This window comes from Propithecus coquereli, unplaced genomic scaffold (genome assembly GCF_000956105.1).
Source record: "Propithecus coquereli isolate 6110/MARCELLA unplaced genomic scaffold, Pcoq_1.0 Scaffold1, whole genome shotgun sequence".
Classification (NCBI taxonomy): domain Eukaryota; kingdom Metazoa; phylum Chordata; class Mammalia; order Primates; family Indriidae; genus Propithecus; species Propithecus coquereli.
Genome location: NW_012133857.1, coordinates 10,522,140 through 10,543,118, shown reverse-complemented (window position 1 = coordinate 10,543,118; position 20,979 = coordinate 10,522,140). Strand labels below are relative to the sequence as shown.

The following is a 20,979-nucleotide window of genomic DNA, read 5'->3' as shown; positions in this document are numbered from 1 at the left end:
GAGCAAAAAAGCTACTCATGGTTGGGGACATGGATCAATGAATCACTTAATCACAGAAAGCTGCAAAGTATCCAAGGAGCAGAAGGGGGAAGCACCAAAGTGAAGACGGCAGGAGGAAAGAACTGTGAGAATGTTCTTGAGAGACACAGATCTTATACACACGTTTTTTCCCTTCCAAAACAAACCTACTTTGATCCTTTGTGAATCTGGTCTTACTGGTACAAAGGCAGATCCCTCCCAGTTCATGTCCATACACTAACACTGCTGAATGAGGAACATATGCATCATGGCCAGGATGCTGTTATGTGGCACAGGACTTCCACGCTAACTCTTCTTCCTCACCACACGTGCAGTCCCCTGACCTCCCCCCACCACATGCACTTACAAGTAGAGACCCTGAAGCATGCCCAGTGAGAGGTTTGTGAGGCAAATACTTAGATCACAGAATTACAAAGCAGAAAGGTCCTTAAAGAGCAGCTGGTCCGGCCGGGCGCGGTGGCTCACGCCTGTAATCCTAGCACTCTAGGAGGCCGAGGCGGGTGGATCGTTCTGAGCTCAGGAGTTCGAGACCAGCCTGAACAAGAGCGAGACCCCGTCTCTACCAAAAAATGGAAAGAAATTAATTGGACAGCTAAAAATATATGTAGAAAAAATTAGCCGGGCATGGTGGCGCGTGCCTGTGGTCCCAGCTACTCGGGAGGCTGAGATAGTAGGATTGCTTGAGCCCAGGAGTTTGAGGTTGCTGTGAGCTAGGCTGACGCCATGGCACTCGCCCCAGGCAAGAGAGTGAGACTCTGTCTCAAAAAAAAAAAAAAAAAAAAAAAAAAGAGCAGCTGGTCCACTATAGTAACTAAAACAGCTTGGTACTGGCACAAGAACAGAGACATTGACCTCTGGAACAGGACTGAGAATCCAGAGATGAAACCATCTGCATACGGCAATCTAATCTTTGACAAAGCTGACAAAAACATACACTGGGGAAAAGAATCTCTTTTCAATAAATGGTGCTGGGAAAACTGGATAGCTACATGCAGAAGATTGAAACTAGACCCCCACCTCTCACCTCTCACAAAAATCAATTCAAGATGGATAACAGACTTAAACCTAAGGCATAAACCTTAAGAATTCTAAATGAAGATGTTGGGAAGACCCTTTCAGACATCGGCCTAGGCAAGGAATTCTTGAAGAAGAACCCCAAAGCAATCGCCGCAGCAACAAAAATAAATAAGTGGGATCTAATCAAATTAAAAAGCTTCTGCACTGCCAAGGAAACTATCATTAGAGCGAACAGACAGCCCACAGAATGGGAGAAAATATTTGCTCTCTACACATCTGATAAAGGGCTGATAACCAGAATCTATCTAGAACTCAAAAAAAATCAACAAGAAAAAATCAAACAACCCCATCAACAAATGGGCAAGCGAAATGAACAGAAACTTTTCAAAAGAAGACAGAATAATGGCCAGCAAACATATAAAAAAATGCTCAACATCTCTAATCATTAGAGAAATGCAAATCAGAACCACAATGAGGTATCACCTAACCCTGGTGAGATTGGCCTCTATCAAAAAATCCCAAAACAACAAATGTTGGCGAGGATGTGGAGAGACAGGAACACTCTTACACTGCTGGTGGGACTACAAATTAGTGCAGCCGCTGTGGAAAAGAATTTGGAGATACCTCAGAGAGCTAAAAATAGAAATACCATTCAATCCAGCAATAGCACTATTAGGCATCTACCCAAAAGAGCACAAGACATTCTACGATAAAGACATCTGCACCCGAATGTTTATGGCAGCACAATTCACTATTGCAAGAATGTGGAAACAACCCAAGTGCCCATCAATCCATGAGTGGATTATCAAAATTTGGTATATGTTTACAATGGAATATTACTCAATCATAAGAAACGACAGTGATCTGGCACCTCTTATACTTTCCTGGATTAAACTTAGGCTCATTATCCAAAGTGAGGCACCCCAAGAGCAGAAGAACGGGATCCATTTGTACTCGCCATCAAATTGGTACTAACTGATCAACACTAGGGTGATCACATGACAGAAATACTCTCTAGGGATTAGGGGGATGGGGGGCAAATCTACAACTAAAGGACACAGGGAGCACTAAAGGGAGGGAAGGGCATGCCTTTAACCCGCATTTATGTGAGGCAAAGACATAAAGTGTAACTATAATGTTTGTATCCTCACAATACCCTGGAATAATATAAAAAAAAAAAAAAGGTTAGAATAGGAATGAAAGATCTTTAAGGAAAAAAAAAAAAAAGAGCAGCTGGTCCAGTGGTTTTCAAACTAACCTTTACAAAAAAAATTCATGTAACTTTTCTCTTCTGAAATTAGGTATATGTCAAGGAAGCTCAATAGGTAAAAGATACATGCAGAACTGTCTGGGGTAAATGAATAGGAGCCTCGGACTGCTTTCCTCTCCCACCTCAAGCAGCATCAGCCCTCCCACTGCCCAAGCATGTGACTGCTGTTCCACCAGGTGTCTGACCTAAGGAAAGATGCCACCTGTCACCTCAGCACTAAGAGGGCTAAATGATGTCCTCTAATCCCAACTTATTCAGACAATGTGAGCAGGCAAGTGGCGGAGGAAACAGGTAGCTGGCATGCATTGAGTGACATACAAACTCAGCCCTCCTTGCAAATACCTATGTGCTCCTGTCTGGGAAAATGTGTCTGGCCCTGAAGTAAAGAACACTACTTTGGTTTATACACTCCCTGGGTAGTCAAAGCGCATGTATAGGGGTAGTCCTAGGAGAAGGAAAGCATACAGAAGAATACCTTGGATTTCCTTTTATTGCTAATAAAGGTAAATCCTCCTAATTCTTCAAGTTTCAACTTTAATCCCACCTCTTCCCTGAAATCTTCCAGACGTTCCAATCCAGTTTCTCTCCCTCCTCGAATCTTCCATAATACATATTTTCAGTCCTTATCTGGCACTTAAATAACAATACAACTTCCACATGTCCATGTCTCGTCTCCCCAAGTTCCTCAAAGGATAAGGCAGGTATTTTACTTTTAAGCAGGTGGGGGCTTGCTCCCAGAAGGTACCGGCAGTGGCTGGCCTGGCTGCAGGAAATTCCCAGGCCAAAGCTTGTGTTTTACTTTATTATGTGCCCCTGCTTGTCTAGCATGGCACTCCCCAGATGCTCAGTGTGTATGCTCAGGTTGCACGTGGCTTCCAGAATACCTTCTCTTGCTATTCATGCTCCCCACTCTGGTCCATGTGTCCGTCTCCGGGTTGTAGGCCTCCACAGTGCTCAGCCGTAGCTGGCCATCATATCCCCCGATGGCATACAGAAGCCCGTTCACTACAGCCACGCCAACACGGCTGCGGGCTGTTGTCATTGGATGGCATTTCTCCCAGCGATTGGCGATGGGGTCAAACACTTCCACCACATTCAGGGAATCACCTGCATAAAAATTTGCTACTCAAATTAAAACAAATGAGACCACTAGTTTAGATCACAGCTATTGGGCATTGATTATATGGAACATTTGACTTGATTCTATTAGCTCTTCCCACAGAATTATTCAAGGTACAAGGGCCCACTAAGAAATTTCAACCATGATAATCTCAAACCTAATTTTTAAGGAAAATCAGAATCGGACAGGAGGCACTTACTTTTTAGAGAGGGTAGTTTTCAGTTACAATCAGGTACTCCACCTGCTTAAAGCCAAAGACAAAGGCAAATGGACACAATGTTTCCTCAATGTGGGAGGCACGCCCAGAGGGAAAGGCATGAGCTCCAATGCCGACTTTCTACTGGACTGCCTTGTGTCCCCATCCTCTGTTTCACATGTGAAGTGGAGATAATCTTTACGGCAAAGCTGCCATGAGGATTAAATGATATAATATAGATAAAGCATCTAGCATGATTCTAGAATATACTTCAGTGTTCAAAAAATAGTAGCCATAGTAGTAAGGAATGATAAAACTCCAACCCTATCTTTTTCGACAAGTTTTTGTGAAGATCAGATAAAATTCCCCTCCCTCTTGTATGCTGCTTTGGCGCACTTAGCACTTGCCATGCTCCAGCATACACTGACTTGACGACTTACCTTTTCCAGGTCATAAGATTAACAAGCAGCAGGCTAGTACCCACCACCTGTCATTAACCTTCATTTAAAAACAAAACTGCCCAGGCCTGCCTGCCAACTCCCCCAGGAGGGAAGGGGGTTCATGGAGCTTTCCTGAAAACCTGACTGTATGACACGAAAAGTTGCCAATAACACATGGATCGTAAAGCATGTGTATGTTTCATAGGAAGCAGGGGGTGAAGAGTGAAAAGCATTATTGATAGTGGCAGACCCTGTGTATCTGGATAATATTCCTCCTGGGGGCATTCTCACAGTCTAACACCAGAGATTGATATCACTGAATGTGAATAGCCTGGTAACAGATCTAGCTCTGTGTCCTATCCAGGGCAGAGTAAATGCTATAACCAATGTGATATTAGGGCAAAAGTGCTGGTTCCTGAACCAGGACACCTACATTCTAGTCCTTGTTCTGCCAAAAACAACTTGTATGAGCACAGTGCAAGTTCTCTGGGCTTCTATTTCCTCATCTGTAAGGTAAGAGGGGTAGGCCTCAAGGATTTCTAAAAGGCCTTCTTAGCACTGATATTCTGATTCAATGGTATGGATACAGGATATGCTCTAATTGCAGAGCAATGACATAAAATCAGGAGGGGTGAATGTGGTAATAGCACAAAGGAGAAGAACCAGAGGGCCAGGCTAGTTTCTTTGGTGCTTCTTCATCCACAGAGCCCAAGACAGGGCTCTACAAAGAGGAGCTGCAAGATACCTGCAGAGTTGAGGCCCCCCACAGCGTAGATAAGCCCAGCAATGGACGTGCAGCAGCGTGGCCGAGTTCTGAAAGCCGGCAGGTGGGGCCGGCGCTCTGGCATGAGGTGATAGTCTTTTGCTTCGTCTACCAGGTCTCTGGAATAAGGTACAAGATGTTAGGACAGGAGGTGTCCTCCCCACTTGGTCCACATTTGCATTTTTGAGCCTGGCTCCCCAACCCCCGATGGCGGGGCAAACTTGGGAGGAGAAGGCTTCTGGGGGGTTTGGCCTTAAAGAACTCAGGTGAGCTCCACGGAAATCATACACCGCTATTGAGACGTGCTCAAAATTGTAGGGGCAAGATGAGCAGAGCCCACCTTGGCTAGTATAATCAGAATGCGCATCTTCTAACAGGCACAGACCAGGCATGAGAAAAACAGAGTGGCAGCTAAAACACTGGGCTTGGGAGGTTCAACAAGCAGCCCGCACTGTCTGTGGCCACTCAGACCTAGCTCTTCCCTTCCACCCCTACTCTCGCACCATGGCTGTTACCCTGCAAGTAATCACCTCTCACTTTGTACTGTGGCAGCAACAGCCAACAGCTCCTGATGCATGTCCCTGCCTCCAGCCTGCTCCTCCATCCCACCCTCCCCACTTTAGTCCAAGTTGTCTTTCTAAGAACCTTCAATAGCTACCCCTGCCAACAGAATAAAGTTTAAACTCCTCAACGGCACCCCTGAGACCCTGGTCGCAGGGCCCCAGCTACCTCTATCCACACACCTTCACGCTACCTGCCACTGACAGGCACTGACTTCCTCCCAAGCCTGCTGATCCCAACCAGGGGTGGAAAACGAAGGAGAGAGCTGAATATGTGTAAAAATTTTATCAGTAAAACAGAAAAAAAATATTTTGTTTGTGCATAAGACAAGCAATTTGAAGGAGAATGGACATTTTTCTCTGTTGCTCTACTTCTATAACAATCCTCCTATAGGGCTGAACTGTTTTGGTAGCCCTGCTGTGCCATGTCTTCACTGCTTTACTCTGGGTAAAAGCTTCATGTGCTGGTAAACACGTCCTCCCTTTGCCTATCACTGTAGATGTAAAGCCCACACCCACCAGAGACTAGGGCACTAACATTTACTGAAGAGTGTAAGGAGCCTCGGGAAGTACCCTTCGCACCACAACATGAACTGCTGGTGTGGATGGGTCAGGGCAGGTTACAGCCTTTATACTCATAAATAGCTCACTGGATGAAGATGCTAGAAAATCCTCAGGTAACTCTGGGGAGGAAAGCCTATTCTGTCTTAATGCTCCCACATAGCACATCTCTCTGCCCACGGTGTAAGACTCGGGCTCTTAACATTTCCTCTTCCAGGTTCTTTCTGCCCAGAGGGCAAACCAATCTATGTGCCATGAATTAGATCGACCACTCCAAATCCTTCCTCCCCTGAGCTGGAACAGGTGGCCAGGTCCTATTCTCTGCCCAGACCTTTGGCACTGTGCTGTGCAGGTCCACCCTCACTCACCTGCATTTGTGGCAGCAACGCACCAGGTCATCCTGCTGCACTCGGTCTGACAGGAACTGGGGCCGGCAAAGGGGCAGGCGGATATTGGACAGCAGCTCAGGCAGGCAGGGTCCCCTCTGCTCCCGGTCATATCTGACCCAGGCCAGTGCAGCTTCAAAGACCTGCCATGACAGAGTGCAAGCTCTGGCAGCAACTCCTCCCACCCAGAAGCCACACCCCTGTACCCTCAATCCCTCTATTTACTGTACTGAAGCTATCCCTTGGGTCCATCAATCTTTCCCCCTATTTGTTATCCTGAATCCCTGATTTCTCTCTACTTCCTAGGTTACTGTAACAGCTTCCTGGCTTTCCTTACGATTATGACTTCCTAATGAAAAACCATCAATGGCACCTTATTCCTTTCTGCATCACAACAAAATACACTTCTCTTCCTGCTGCTCCTGTACCTTAACCGCTCCAAACTTCCTCCACCACCCTCTATTCTAGCCAGCCTGGGCTGGTTCCCCTGTTCACACTGTCCCTCTCACCTAAAGTGCCCTCTCATCTCTTTCTCTTCATCTAAACCCACTCTCCTATCTTTAAGGCCTGGCTCAAGATCCATATTCTCCAAGGAGCCTTTCCTAAAGAGCCTTTCAGCCACAAGGATGTCTCCCTCTAAAACCATACAGCCCTTACAAAATATATCACTCAAATAAATGTGAGCTGCCTCAGTTCATATTAATTATTGGAAGAGCTAGGGACAGGACATCTTGTTTTTGGGATGAGGCTCTTTCCTCTAAATCACAGTGCCTATACTGCCGAGCTCAGGGTCTACTTTTCTATTGGTCACTAATATTTAGGGGTGGGGGCTCTTCAGACATTCAGAAAATTAACTGAATTGGGACTAACGTCCCAATGCTCACCTCTTAGAGCCTAGGGCTCCTCATGGTAGGCCACGACTCTTGATTTCAAACATCCCAAGCTGCTCTGCCTTTGGTTAGACTTCACAACCAATCAGCTTTGCAGCAGTGATGCTCCCAGTGCCTGCAGGGCCAGGTCCAAACTTCTGGACCCCAGCATTCGACGCCCTTCACTGCCAGCCCTAGACACCCTCAGCCCAAAATAACATTTATTCACTATCCTCTGAAGACAACTTGCACCACACTTTTGTTGAACAGAAAGGCTTGTCCTTCGCTCCTTTCTGGCTACTAACACCCTACACTCTCATTTATGCTTTCTCGCTCTGTCTTCTTTGTTCTTAGAGGACCCTATGATTGCCCAAACCTTGCTTTGCCGATCGCTTCACCCTCCATGACAACTATCCCCTGGCATCATCAATAGCTTCACCTCTTTCATAATTTTAAATATGCTTACCTGACCACCACTTCGAAGCCTTCCAGCTCAGTAACTGACTCCAATTAGCTTTTGACACCACCCCCCATTCTCAGCTCCCTACATACCTGTCAAATCCAGTATGGGCTCCATGGGCTATTATGCAGGTGCCCTCAATTCCCATGCCATGCTCCTATCTCCTTTAATCACATTCACTTGGAAAGCAGAATCTCTAACCTGGTGAAGTCCAGCTTTTCAAACTGAACTTATCCCCTGTTCTGCACCTGTACCAGTATATATGGCTGACAGAAAACACACAACAGCACTAATCAGTTTATTAAAAATTTGTAACTGCTAATATCATCAGGTCCTGCCTCCTTTCAAGCCCTCTCCATTTCCCCAGCACTGTCCATTTACTCTCCCCCTTTCCTAGAGAACTATTTCATACCTTTTTATCTCTTCTCAATTTCTAACACTCCTCCCTCATTCTCACTCTCAGCTGAGAAAACAGAAACAAATCAGAAGAGAATGTCAATTAGAACCTACCAGCATCTCCCTTCCTCCCTCCCCCTCTCCCTGTATCTGGGTGTGTGCATGCTGCTCTCCCTCCTGCTACTGTGGATGTGGACAGCTTGTGCTCCTATCAGATACATGCACACCCCTGTGTCCTGGACTCCGTTTTCTCTCACTCCAGAACATCATTCCAACAACTATTCTCCCCTTTCTCCTACATTACCAATTCTTCCCTCTTTTCTGGAAAATTCCCATCAGCAGTCATATATGCCATAATTCTTTCACCTTAAAAAAGCAAATGCCTCTTGACTTCACATTCCCCTCTGTGACTGCCCCAATGTTCTGCTTGTCTTTAGAAAAAGACTCTGTTTTTGGAGGGGGCAGGAACAGTCTCACTCTGTTGCCCAGGCTGGAGTGCAGTGGTGTGATCATAGCTCACTGCAGCCTCGAACTCCAGAACTCAAAGCAATCCTCCCACCTCAGGCTCCTGAGTAGCTGGGACTAATTATTTTTTTTATCCCCCATAGGGACAGGGTCTCACTACATTGCCTGGGCGGGTCTTGAATTCCTAGGCTCAAGCAATCCTCCTGCCTTGGCCTCCCAAAGTGCTGGGATTATAGGTGTGAACCACCACACCTAGCCAAGACTCTTTCAAAAAGTTACCTATACTTGCTATTTCCAGTTCACAGCAGCATCCTTTCTAATAGTAAATACTGGAAATAACCCAAATGTCCAAGAATAAGGGAAGTAGGATTTGATAAAAATCAATAGAATACCATTTAGACACTAAAATGCATAAACATTTTTCATGAAAAATACATATGATAAAATAAAACCCCATAATATACAACAGCTGCATACATGTCATGAACTTTGTTAAAAAATTAATAGAAAACAATAATTAAAAAGATCAGCATCTCATGCAACCTGCACAGACTGCCAGTATGCTCACATACCTGTTCCTCTGATTTTACATTCAGCTCATCCCGAGACACTAGCTCAAGTACATCTTCCAAGGGCAGGGCCAGGAACTCTTCCGACATGGACACCTCCACAAAGTGCTGGTGGATGAAGCTGTTGGCTGCATCATACAGCACAGCACACATCATTGTCTCAGCAAACTGGCGCACACCCAGGCAATTTTTTGGATGAAGCCTTTTTGCACAAGAAAAGATGAAAAGAAAAAAATTAGAGGAAGAAAGAATGTTATCTTTGATCATTCTCAGGTTGGTTCTGTGTAGAGCCACAGAAGGAACACAAACAAATTTTGTCCTCAGCTTTGATGGAAACTCCCTGTGTGACCAACCACACCTCTGTAGGACTCAGCTTCTAAAGGTAAGATTAAGAAAGATTATCCTCAAAGGTCCCTGCCTCTTGGGCCTGGTGTTCTATGTGTTGAGGTGGAATAAACTCTTTGGGAAGTCCTGTGAAGTAGCTGTCAGGAAAGAAGAACAGGAGAGCATGTACTGGAAAACTTGTTTGCTACATTCCACTACTGATGTTCCTGGTTGCGTGTCCAGGCACTATTCTACCTCTGGTCACCAGGAAGACACTGAAATTGTAGAATAAGAGTTTAAAACATGTGGAGAGATGGCTTCTCTAACACTGGGACCCTTATACTTTTTGAGACAGAAAGAGGCTCCATGGGCCTAACTGTTCAGACATCCAGAAAGACCAGTAGCTATCATTTTTTTTTAGCACCATCGATGAGTCAAATACTTTGCTAGGCCTTTTATACACATTTTCCAGAATCTTTATAACAACCCTGCAAAGTAATAATTGCTCTTATTTTATAGATGGAAAACTGAGGCTCAGAGAAACCAACAAATGTGGCCATAGTCCCTCAACAAGCAAGTGGTGGTGCTGAGGTTGAACCCAGGCCTCTTGTACATGTTCCCACAAGCACCAAAGCAGACCTGCACTAATAATGACCAGGGAAACCAGAGGTAAATCCTGGCCCTGATGCTAACTGGGCAACCTGGTTGGGTTTCTTAAGTTCTCACAATGGCCAGTAATTTCCTCACCTAAAAAAAAGATGATGACAACAGCTACCCACCTTTAAGGGCAGTGGCCATGATTATGTAAGAATGTAGGCAAAAGCACTCGGCATGGTGCTTGATACGAAGTTAGCTGCTGTTTTAATTTTTATTATGGTTGTCTTCTTACTACTGTTTCATCTGAGAAAATTCCAATGAACCCAGTGTGGTTCTGAAATCTTGGTGACAGCAGCAGCCCCTAGGGAATGGATCTTTTCTTATTTTAATTTTGTAACTAATAACTAGAGGAGGGAGATGGTATTTAACAGATTAAAAATTTCCCAGGCTTACTTTCCTTCATTAGAATGTTTTTTGCTTTTTCCCCCATATTGATTTCAGGTTATAGGCACAGAGTTATGTATACTTAGCAATAGTCACCACTTTCCCCAGCAGCAGACCTACCAAGGACTGAAAGAGCAGAGTATCTCATGAGCCTGGCTTTATGATTAGTCAAAATTCTATACAGTTGTTTCGTTCCAGCCTGAACTTGCTCTGTCCATTACTTTGGAAACCTATGTGAATTTCCAAATGCCAAGGAAATGTGAGCAGGGAGCAACACATAGGCAAGGCAGTATGGCCAGTGAGAAACACAGGGCTCAGGATCAGAATGCCAGCTCAGTCATCTGTCAAATAATACCTTTCTCCTAAAGCATTTATGGTGATTGAATAACACTTGTTAAAACACTTTACAAATATAAGGCAGAAATGAGGATAAGCCTTCCGTGGGCCTCTACTGCATTGTGTCACTCTTCCCTATCCCTTTGACATCAACCCAAGAGAAGGATTCAAAATGCCACAGACTGGGAGCTGGATAGAGTCCAAAGACATGGGGAAGTATATCGACGTAGGTATTGGCATTCATTTCCATCCTCTCCTCAGGTTAGGATTCCTGCATCTTATTAATATCTCTGGCTGTCTTTGATTGGCTTGGCATAATATTGAGCACAAAACACATCTCAACTGAACTGGGCTTTCACATCCAAGAGGATGGGATATGAGAAGTCTGTTTGTGAGGTAATTGGTGGGGAAAGAGGAGGGAGAGCTGCCACATAGGAAAGGGGCCCATTTAGGAGTAGAAGGGAGAGTGGAGGGAAAATAAACCTAAAGGGTAGATAGAGACCCACATCTCTCATCAGCTACTTCACAACCTTTTTCCTTGCTGACATAGCTCGACTTTGTAAGCAAGGAGGCTGCATAAGATGTAATGCTTTTATCAGAGGCAGGAAGCGGTGACTTGATAAACATGTTATTGACTTGATTCACTGACATATTTGATGTTCCGATCTAGCTCTGAGAGAAGAGTTTTAGAAAATATACAGCTGTAGCGCTCACTTAAAAGCAAGGAAATCCATACATCTGAAGGCTGGGGAAAGGGCCATAAAAAAAATTCAACCCTAGCCTCAGGGGGTAAAAAAGCAGCAGACTGAAGAGCTAATAGGCTGAGTAGCCTCAGGAACTGTTGTTCTACGAACTTTGATGTCATCACAGCTTATCTGTGCTGTCATGTCCTGTCTTTTCCACTACTGCTCAGAATGGTTTTCCTCAAGTCACTGGCAATCAAACCTTGAAAATGAAGCGCCCACATGCTTGTCCTTAAGGGCACATAGTAAGTGGGGAGCTGGGAGACCCACCACATTCTGCAGCCAGGCTCAGGGAGAACGACTCCAAGGAACAGTGGTAGTAATGGTAACTACTGGAAAGAAAACAGAAAGCAAGCCAAGCCTCTGGGGCCTGTGGCAGGAAATAAAGACAGGAATGAGGTGAGGATTTAGATCTCAAAAGGGGTCCTGCAGGGCTGAATGAAAAAAATGTCAAGGATAGACTCAAAACATCAGGCTTTATGTTTAAGTACGTGTTTCTAAAATGTTATTGGTGTATGTAAAAATTGCACTGGTCTAAAAGTCACTTTTCTAAGCATCTTTTAGATGTAACAGAGTCTGGATCCAGTGTTGACAGAGATAACCTCAAAAGCCCCTAGGTGGAGCTGTTGTCCCTTGGTGAAGATGTAAGGATAGCCAACTGAATCCTTCCAAAGTGCCTACTTAGTCAGAAAGCCATGCTGCAAGTTCTGTGGAAACCAAGAAATGAACTAAGTCCAGTCTGTGTCTTAGAAGCTCACAAATGAGTAGGAAAGACTGTGTGTTCCACACATTCCCATATGCACCCCTCCAGCCTGCCCCAGAAGGCATCCCAGGGCAGGGACGAGCCTGGCTTTAGGGCTGCACTCTCACTACAAGGTCTCCATCTGCATAACTGGGAATAGTACCACTTATCTCAAAATGAAAGCATTCACCTGGTACCCAGCAGAGGAGCGGCTCCTGCATTTAAGGCATCATTACTATGGTTATTATGACTAGTGGCACACACAGCATTGCTCTCTGATTACCATGAGCACCAAGTGGGCAGGATGTGGGCAACAGACGGGGTCCACAGAGCTGCTGAGTGAATTGGATTGGTGGGCGGGAATGGGGAAGAGGGAGGTCATCTCTAAGAGGCAATGGGGTTCAGGAGGGCAGATCTGATTCAGGAGGAATGCTGGTCTTCAGACCAGAAACCTGGTGATCAGAGTAGGCTCAGGTGGAGGTTGGGTGTGGGAGAGCATCACAGACATAGGGGTGCTTTTTCAGTTGCTCCCTGCCTGTGTGTGGCCAGCACTAACACTTACCCACAAACCTCTGGTGGTTAAAGGCCTTTACCTTATGACTAAGAGCTCTGTCTCTTGACAGGGGAGGAAAAGCCTTCTTATCTGCTCGGTTAAAAGGTCACAGGAGACCCATGAGGCCCACTGCCAAGCACTGAAAATAGGTGAGGATATAGTCCATGGTCCTTACCCTAAAGAGCAGACAATGATTGCTACCAGGGGATTAGATAGAGGGAGGGATAGGGGAGAGATAGAGAATTCTAGGAGGTGAAATTTGGGTGGGTTCTTAAAGAGCTGAAGGATAAAAAGGAAGGTCAAGAAATTCGAGGAGGGAGAGTATTTAAGCAATGATGGAGATGGCTATGGAACAGTGAGTAAACACTGAATAAATCAGCCTGGTAAGAAATCAGCTTAATTAGTGGCTGGTCAGACTGGAGAGAGAGGATCAGAAGAGGTACATGTCAAGCCAAGAGAGAAAGCAGGCAGGACTATGTAAACCATGCTCCAAAAGGGTTCATCCCAAAGAAATGGTCACTGCTTGATGCTGATTTTAAGAAATGTCATTTCTGGCCGGGCGCGGTGGCTCACGCCTGTAATCCTAGCACTCTGAGAGGCTGAGGCGGGTGGATTGTTTGAGCTCTGGAGTTCGAAAACAGCCTGAGCAAGAGTGAGACCCCGTCTCTACTAAAAATACAAAGAAATTAATTGGACAACTAAAAAAATATATAGAAAAAATTAGCCGGGCATGGTGGCGCATGCCTGTAGTCCCAGCTACTCGGGAGGCTGAGGCAGAAGGATCGCTTGAGCCAGGAGTTTGAGGTTGCTGTGAGCTAGGCTGACGCCTAGCTCTCTAGCCCAGGCAACAGAGTGAGACTCTGTCTCAAAAAAAAAAAAAGAAATGTCATTTCTGCACAGTAATCTCCAGCTTACTCCCTTCATAAAACTCCATATGCCCCAAGGAGTCAGCAAACTGGCAAGCGATTCCAAAAATGAAATAGTCATGCTCCCCTCCATGGGCCAGGCCTACCATATCACCTCACCGTTCTCGGAGGAATGTGCAGCAGGCGTCTTTGATGCTCTGCAGCTGCAGGAAGCTCGCCCCCATCAGCAATGACTGCACATTTTGCTGGTCAATGGCAAGGTTGCCATTGTAGGCAAAGTTGATCAGAGCCTCCAGGGCACTAGAGAAAAGAGGGAAAGCCATGAGATACTCTTAAGAGATCAGGCCCCAACTGAACTGACGTTACTACCTGAACATATGAGCCCCAGCCCTAAAATCCATTTAGCCTATGCCCTTGAGAATCTATCTAAATTGAATAACTACTTCACCACAGCCCAAAATTCATTCTACTAAGTTGTCTTCATTGTCCAAATCAACCATGGTCATTTTTGCAGTGATAGAGAAATTCTTTCTATTTGTACTGTCCAAAATGTACTGTCCAAAGTTCATTTTCAGTCCCTATTTACCTGCATGCATGAATTATATGGATATAATCATAAAATACTTACCAAGCTCTTCTCCATGTTGCTACAATGTCATGTTTATTGTTTTTAGTGGCTGCTATATAATATTTCAACATGTAAATATGCTATAATCTTTTTCCTTTATTGGTAGGCATAATAGCTATTACCATCTTATTACCATTACGATGTTTTTGAATTACTATTTCTTTGGGGTAAATTTCTAGAACGAGATGTCCAACAGTTCTTCTGGCTTCCAATTCACACTGAGAATGAAATCCAAATTCCATCTATATGGCTGTGCGTGCTCTGGCCCTTCTCCATCCGTCTGACCTCATCGCCTTCCACTCTTTCCCTTCCTCATTCTGTTCCAACATCCTGAATACATTCTCACCTCAGGGCCTTTACACTGGCTGCTTCCTCTGCTTGGAGGACTCTTCCCCCGGATGGCTCACTCCCTCACTTCAATTAAGGTCTTGGCTCAAATGCCACTCCACCACAGACGCCTTCCCTGTTCACCCTGAAATAGCACAAGCCCCACCATCATTGTCTAGCCTTTACTGTGATTTACCTTCTCACATCGCTTTCACTCCCAGCCATTCCATGCATGTATTTGGTTATTGCCAGATCCCCATTACTAGAAACTTGGCACAATGAGAAGGGGTGTTGTTTTCTTACTGCCATACCTCAGTGCCCAGAGCTGTGTGCATCACAGATGTTCAGTCAATTTTTGTCAAGTGAAGCACCAGGACTATACATGGGATTAGCATGGCTCTTTCAGACACATATCTCAGAGAGGAGGAGTACACAACTGCCCTTGGAGACCCACTTCCGTGTCTTTCCTTACAAGTAGCTGATCTCAGAGATTTCTACCTTGCATTTGGTATATAAACCCTCTCCATGTACTGGAGCAGATCACCTTCAATCATCCAGAGGGTGCCATACAGTTTCCTAGCTCCTTTTCTCCTAGTTTTTACCACTATGAGGTTAAGAGGTTAGGCAACACTGACTACTAGCTTGGGCTTGGTCTCCTTGGGCTTCGATTTTCTGATCCATTGAATAACCATAATATCTGGCACATTCTAAACCTGTGTTGTCTAATACTGTAGCCATTAGCCACACATGGCTATTTAAAATTAAATATAAATTGATTGAAATTAAATAAAATTTAAAATCCAGTTCTTCAGTCCTACTAGTCACATTTCAAGTGTTCAATAGCCATCTGTGACTAGTGGCTACATTTTGGACAGTACAAATAGAAAGAATTTCTCTATCACTACAAAAAGTTCCAATGGACAACACTGTTCTAGACTGAGGAAAAGGGAAGTAAATGAAGGCACTTACTCGAACAACTATTTTGCCAGCTAAAATGACTAGACCAGAAAAGTGCAGAGAGTAGCATACCACCACCCTTGTATCCAGCCCCAGTTTAAAAAAATATCTTGACATCTAGGTCCTACTAAATGTGTTACTCTAATAGTGATTAAAATAGCATCAAAACTCCCTTCATTTTAACCCTATTTCAGGCCACTGGCTGAGGTTCTAATCTGTTTACTAATCACCTCCTATGTGTGGGGAGGGGCTGTGCTATTAGATATCGGGTTCTGCTGTAGGCCCTCGAATGGTACCAATCACAGGCTAAAACTGCACCTGGAAAACAGCTTGTGAAACCTAATGGTGGGATGTAGTACCTTGGGTCCATTCCTTGCATTACAATCTCATCCTGCTTGCACTCCATCATGTCATTTGTAAACATAGCATGGAAGTACGGGATCGAGGCTGCTAAGACGATCCGGTGAGCACTGAATTTGTGGTCCCCAATCTGTAGGCAAAGTAAAATACAAAGACAGATACTGAGGAACACAAATAGAAAAACCCAACCTGTCCCTTCCACAGCTTACCTCACTGCCCACTGCAATGGCAATGAAGGCATCCCAGGGCAGGGCAGACCCTCAAGTATTTTTTAAATTCAATATACTCAGTTATAGTAGAAGAATGTAAACAATACATTTTAATGAGGTGTTAAAATGGTTAAAAAATGTAAGTCTGAATGCTTCAAGTAGTTTTTACTTATATGGCAGTCCCCAATGCACCCCTTCTCAACTCCTCGAATATCTGATTCCTTTAACACTTCATCCCAACCCCAGTTTTATTAGAAAGCAGATGGACTAGACAAAACAAACTGCCCAAAAAGAGTAAATATGTAGTGACAGGAAGACTTGAAGAGAAATGAGATCACACTTGAATAGGGGGTGTGTGTGGGGACCGAGGACAGAGTAGGCATCATGAGCTCAAATGTTGGGGTGGAGGGATGTCCTTGGGCACCAAGCAGGCTGTGGTAGACGGCAAGGAGCCCAGAGCTCATCTGGGAAAAATAACCCTGGCAGCAGCCAGTAGGAAGGACTGGTGCTGAGGACTGGCCAGTGCTCTGTGTGGCCTGCAGAGACAGAAGCCAACTCTTTCTCTAATCTGTATCAAACCATCACTGACACACCCTTAAGCCTGAGGAATTCTATAAAGTGTTTTCCAATTATCCGCCAAAAGTTATTTCCTTCAATAAGCCTTGTCATTTACAGTTCCAAGCTATACAAACATTTCCACTTAAGAAATTTCCAGGCCAGGCCCGGTAATCCTAGCACTCTGGGAGGCTGAGGTGGGCGGATCGTTTGAGCTCAGGGGTTCGAGACCAGCCTGAGCAAGAGCGAGACCCTGTCTCTACTAAAAAAATAGAAAGAAATTAGCTGGACAACTAAAAAAATATATATATAAAAAAAAATTAGCCGGGCATGGTGGCACATGCCTGTAGTCCTAGCTACTCGGGAGGCTGAGGCAGAAGGATTTCTTGAGCCCAGGAATTTGAGGTTGCTGTGAGCTAGGCTGACGCCACGGCACTCACTCTAGCCCAGGCAACAAAGCGAGACTCTGTCTCAAAAAAAAAAAAAAAAAAAAAAAAGAAAGAAATTTCCACACTCCAGGAAGAATAAAGCTGTCCTTTTTTTCTTTTTTCCTTTCCTCAGGTTCCATATTAGTGAAATGCCAGAGCATCTCACTACCTAATGTTCATCTCTTTGTGTCAGGCTTATACAAGGATTCTAGCTCAGGCTCGGTCACTATGTCTGTCCTCTTTCACTAAACTTCGGGTTTATTGTCTGGAAACAGTCCAGATATTAAACAATCCAGATATTAACAGTCCAGATATTAAACAGTCAAGATATTAGTATCTTGAAAGATCACACATACAATCTTTCAAATGCCAAAAGATCCTCATCAGATTCAAATTCTATTTGTTCCTCATAAAATCCAGGTGTTTCTCTATCTACTACCAATGTTGGGGACATTAAACAGATACTTGCTTTGGGGGTTTTTCATAAATTTTTTTTTTTTATTTCAGGGTATTATGAGGGTACAAACATTATGGTTACACTTTATGTCCAAGTGCGGGTTAAAGGCATGCCCTTCCCCCCTACAGTGCTTCCGTGTCCTTTAAAAAAATCACAGCAATATATGTACATCTTTCTTAAAGTTGTCCCTACAAGGTTTATAATGAAAACCAGCAGTCTCTGCTTTCCTGATTCCACTCTGATTACTGCTCCCAAAGGCAACCTCTTTCTTCTGGGACTTGTCTTCACCTTTTAAAATAATATTCCTATATATTACTTCTTGATTTTTCACTTTTAGTTATTACATGTGCAGCTAGCCTCTAAACAGGCCCCAAAGACCCTTGCCTCCTGGTATTCACACTCTTGTGCTGTCCACTTCCACAGTGTATCAGGGCTGGTCTACATGACCAACAGAACATAGCAGAAGTGATGATGGTATGTCACCTTCAAGGCTGGGTCACAAAAGGCATTGAAATTCCTCTTATTCTCTCTACTGGCTCACTTATTCTAGGGGAAATGAAATAACATATCATGAGGATAGGATCATATAAAAAAGAACTGAAGCCTCCTTCTACAGCTACCTGAGTGAGCTTGGAAGAGGATCTCCCAGCCTCAGTTGAGCCTTCAGATGACTGCAACCTCATGAGAAACCTCTAAGCTTCTTCTGAACACCTGACCCATAGAAACTGTGAGATAAAAAATACTTGTTGGTTTAAGACACTAAATTGTGGGGTAATTTATTATGTGTAAAACATAATTATTATATCACTAATTTAATTCCTATTATGAAAGATTAGGAATTTGTCCTGATATCTTCTTCATATATTAATAGCACCCCACATATGCTCCCCAGCCTTCCAATATAATTAAGTCAAATTTTGGTTAAATTGATAGTAAGCATTGCATTATTAGGTCTAGGTAAATGTATTATTTGTAGCCAAGCTATGCTGAATACTATGATTATATTTCCTTTTTTGTATAATTGTTATTCTCCTTGGAGTGTAAAATTCCTTTTTAAAGTTGAAATCACGTTCTCTATCAGTTGTCTGTTCCTTTTTTTTTTTTTTTTTTTTTAAGTTGTCTGTTTCTTGAGACAGCCTTACTGGCTACTGGAACTAACTCTATCCTTCTGGGAATTTTTTACCTCACCTACATTGGAACCCTGTTTCCTGGATCCCATTTAGTCCTCTTCATTATTCACTTGTTCTGGTGGAAAGTATCTTCTAGGAAAGTTTCCTAAGAAAGGACGTATGCACAATATGTCTGAAAAATGCTTTTACTACTCTCAAACTTGGGTGATAATTTAGCTGGTTAAAAATTTCTAAGTTGTGAATATTTTTTTCTGCCAGAATTTTGAAAATATTGCTTCATTGTCTTCTAGTTTGTTGCTTTTGAGAAATCTAATGCCATTTTAAATACTGACCATAAATATGTGACTGTTTTCTCTAGAAGCTTTTAGGACTTTCTCTTTATTCTTATAGTTCTGAAATTTCACAGTGCTGTACCTTGGTGTTGGTTTTCTTTCACTCATTGTGCTGTATCAATCTATAGACCATTGGCTGGGCCTGGTGGCTCACGCCTGTAATCCTAGCACTTTGGGAGGCTAAGATGGGAGGACTGCTTGAGGCCAGGAGTTCAAAACCAGCCTAAGCACAAGCGAGACCCCATTTCTACAAAAAAACAGAAAAATTAGCCAGGTGTGGTGGCGCACGCCTGTAGCCCAGGCTGCTTGGGAGGCTGAGGCAGGAGGATCACTTGAGCCCAGGAGTTTGAGGTTGTAGTGAGCTTTGATAACACCATTACTCTTTAGCCCGGGTGACAGAGTGAGACTGTTTCAAAAGCAAACAAACAAACAAAACCAACAACAAAAATAGCAACAATCTACAGACTTTATTTCAATTCTGGAAAAATCTTTTCATACCTTTTTTTGATAACTTCCTCTCCTCTATTGTCTCTTTTTTTCCCTTCCTAAATTTCTATTAGCTAGTCAAAGGACTTGAGATAATCCTCTAATTTTCTTATTGGTATCCTCAATTTTCCATCTCTTTCATTTGGTCTATCATCTAGGAAACTTCAGCTTTATCTTTCAATCTTTCTGTGTTGTAGTTTTTTATGTTGGCTATCATATTTTTAATTTCCAAGAGGTCTTTCTTATTTTCTGAAGGTTCTTCTAAAAAAAAAAAAATCTTGTTTATGTTTCATGAACGCAATATTTTCTATAATCTCTTGAGATGTTATATAGTCAAATTTTTTCTTCTTTTCTTCCTTGCTTTTACTTTTTTCTCAGAGTTATTTTCTCTTTCATATGTTTTTATCTATGTCTTTTATGTCAGAAGTTTTCTTTAAATATCTGGTGACACTGGCTATCTGTTCATATTTTTAAAGCTGTTTGAAAGCTCTGTATATGTGAGTCCTTGCCAATTTGTGGACTTCACATTAGGGTGCTCAGGCAAGAATCTGCCATTTTATTGAAGATCTCTAGAAGTAATGAGTTTCTTTAGGACTTTTTCTCTAGGGCTAATTTTATCAGAGCAGGATCTTCTAATCTTTTGCACGGAAGCATCTGCCTGCAGATATTCTGGAAACTGGGTGAGAGAGGGGGATGGTTCTACCATTACTGCTTAGAACTTTAACTTAAAGCCCTCATTTGCCGTGTTGCTCCATATCCCACCCCTTCTTCTATGCTTGGTGTGCCTGAATTCAAAGTCTCTGGTTCAATTCCTAAGACTAAACTTCCTCTCTTCTGAGAGAGTTGGGGAGGCAGTATAGGCATCTAATTGCTTTTCACATAGACCTTCAACTAATCTTCCTGTTTTTAGTAGTTGGTGTCTCTAATTCTGGAGCTATTCCAGGGTTCTGCAATACAAAGCCTCTTCCTTCTTAGTTTCTCCCCCTGGGAGGCACTTTCAGTTCCTTTGGCCCACTAAGCCTGTCACGCATGCTCTCTGGCTTTAATATTCTATTGATTTCTCATTTGCTGATATCTTTTCCCCCTCTTACTATCATTTTTATGGGTTACAGGAGGGAATGAAAGTTAAATGTATATTCAATTTGCTGTGTTTAACTGCTGTGCATTTATTTTTCATAAACAGAGGATAAAAGAACAAGCTGTATGTACATCAAGAGAGTGAACTGGTTTCTAAAAAAAAACTCAGCTAAAGAGAAGATGGACCAGAAAAGACCTCGTATAGCCAAAGCAATCCTAAGTAAAAAGAACAAACTGGGAGGTATCAGTTTACCTGACTTTAAGCTGTACTACCAGGCTGTAGTGATTAAAACAGCTTGGTACTGGCACAAAAATAG

General features: G+C 43.4%; 1 protein-coding gene across 1 annotated transcript in view; it reads right to left on the bottom strand.

Annotated features, from left to right (window-relative positions):
* The window catches only part of KLHL18 (kelch-like family member 18), a 73,537-nt gene that overhangs the window by 5,900 nt on the left and 46,658 nt on the right, over nt 1–20,979 (bottom strand). The window contains exons 2-7 of the mRNA XM_012638697.1: nt 15,988–16,118; nt 13,876–14,016; nt 9,115–9,313; nt 6,335–6,495; nt 4,828–4,964; nt 3,211–3,433 (exon numbers count right to left, since the gene is read on the bottom strand). Of these exons, the coding sequence (XP_012494151.1) occupies nt 3,211–3,433; nt 4,828–4,964; nt 6,335–6,495; nt 9,115–9,313; nt 13,876–14,016; nt 15,988–16,118 (992 nt within the window). The remainder of the gene's footprint in view (nt 1–3,210; nt 3,434–4,827; nt 4,965–6,334; nt 6,496–9,114; nt 9,314–13,875; nt 14,017–15,987; nt 16,119–20,979) is intronic.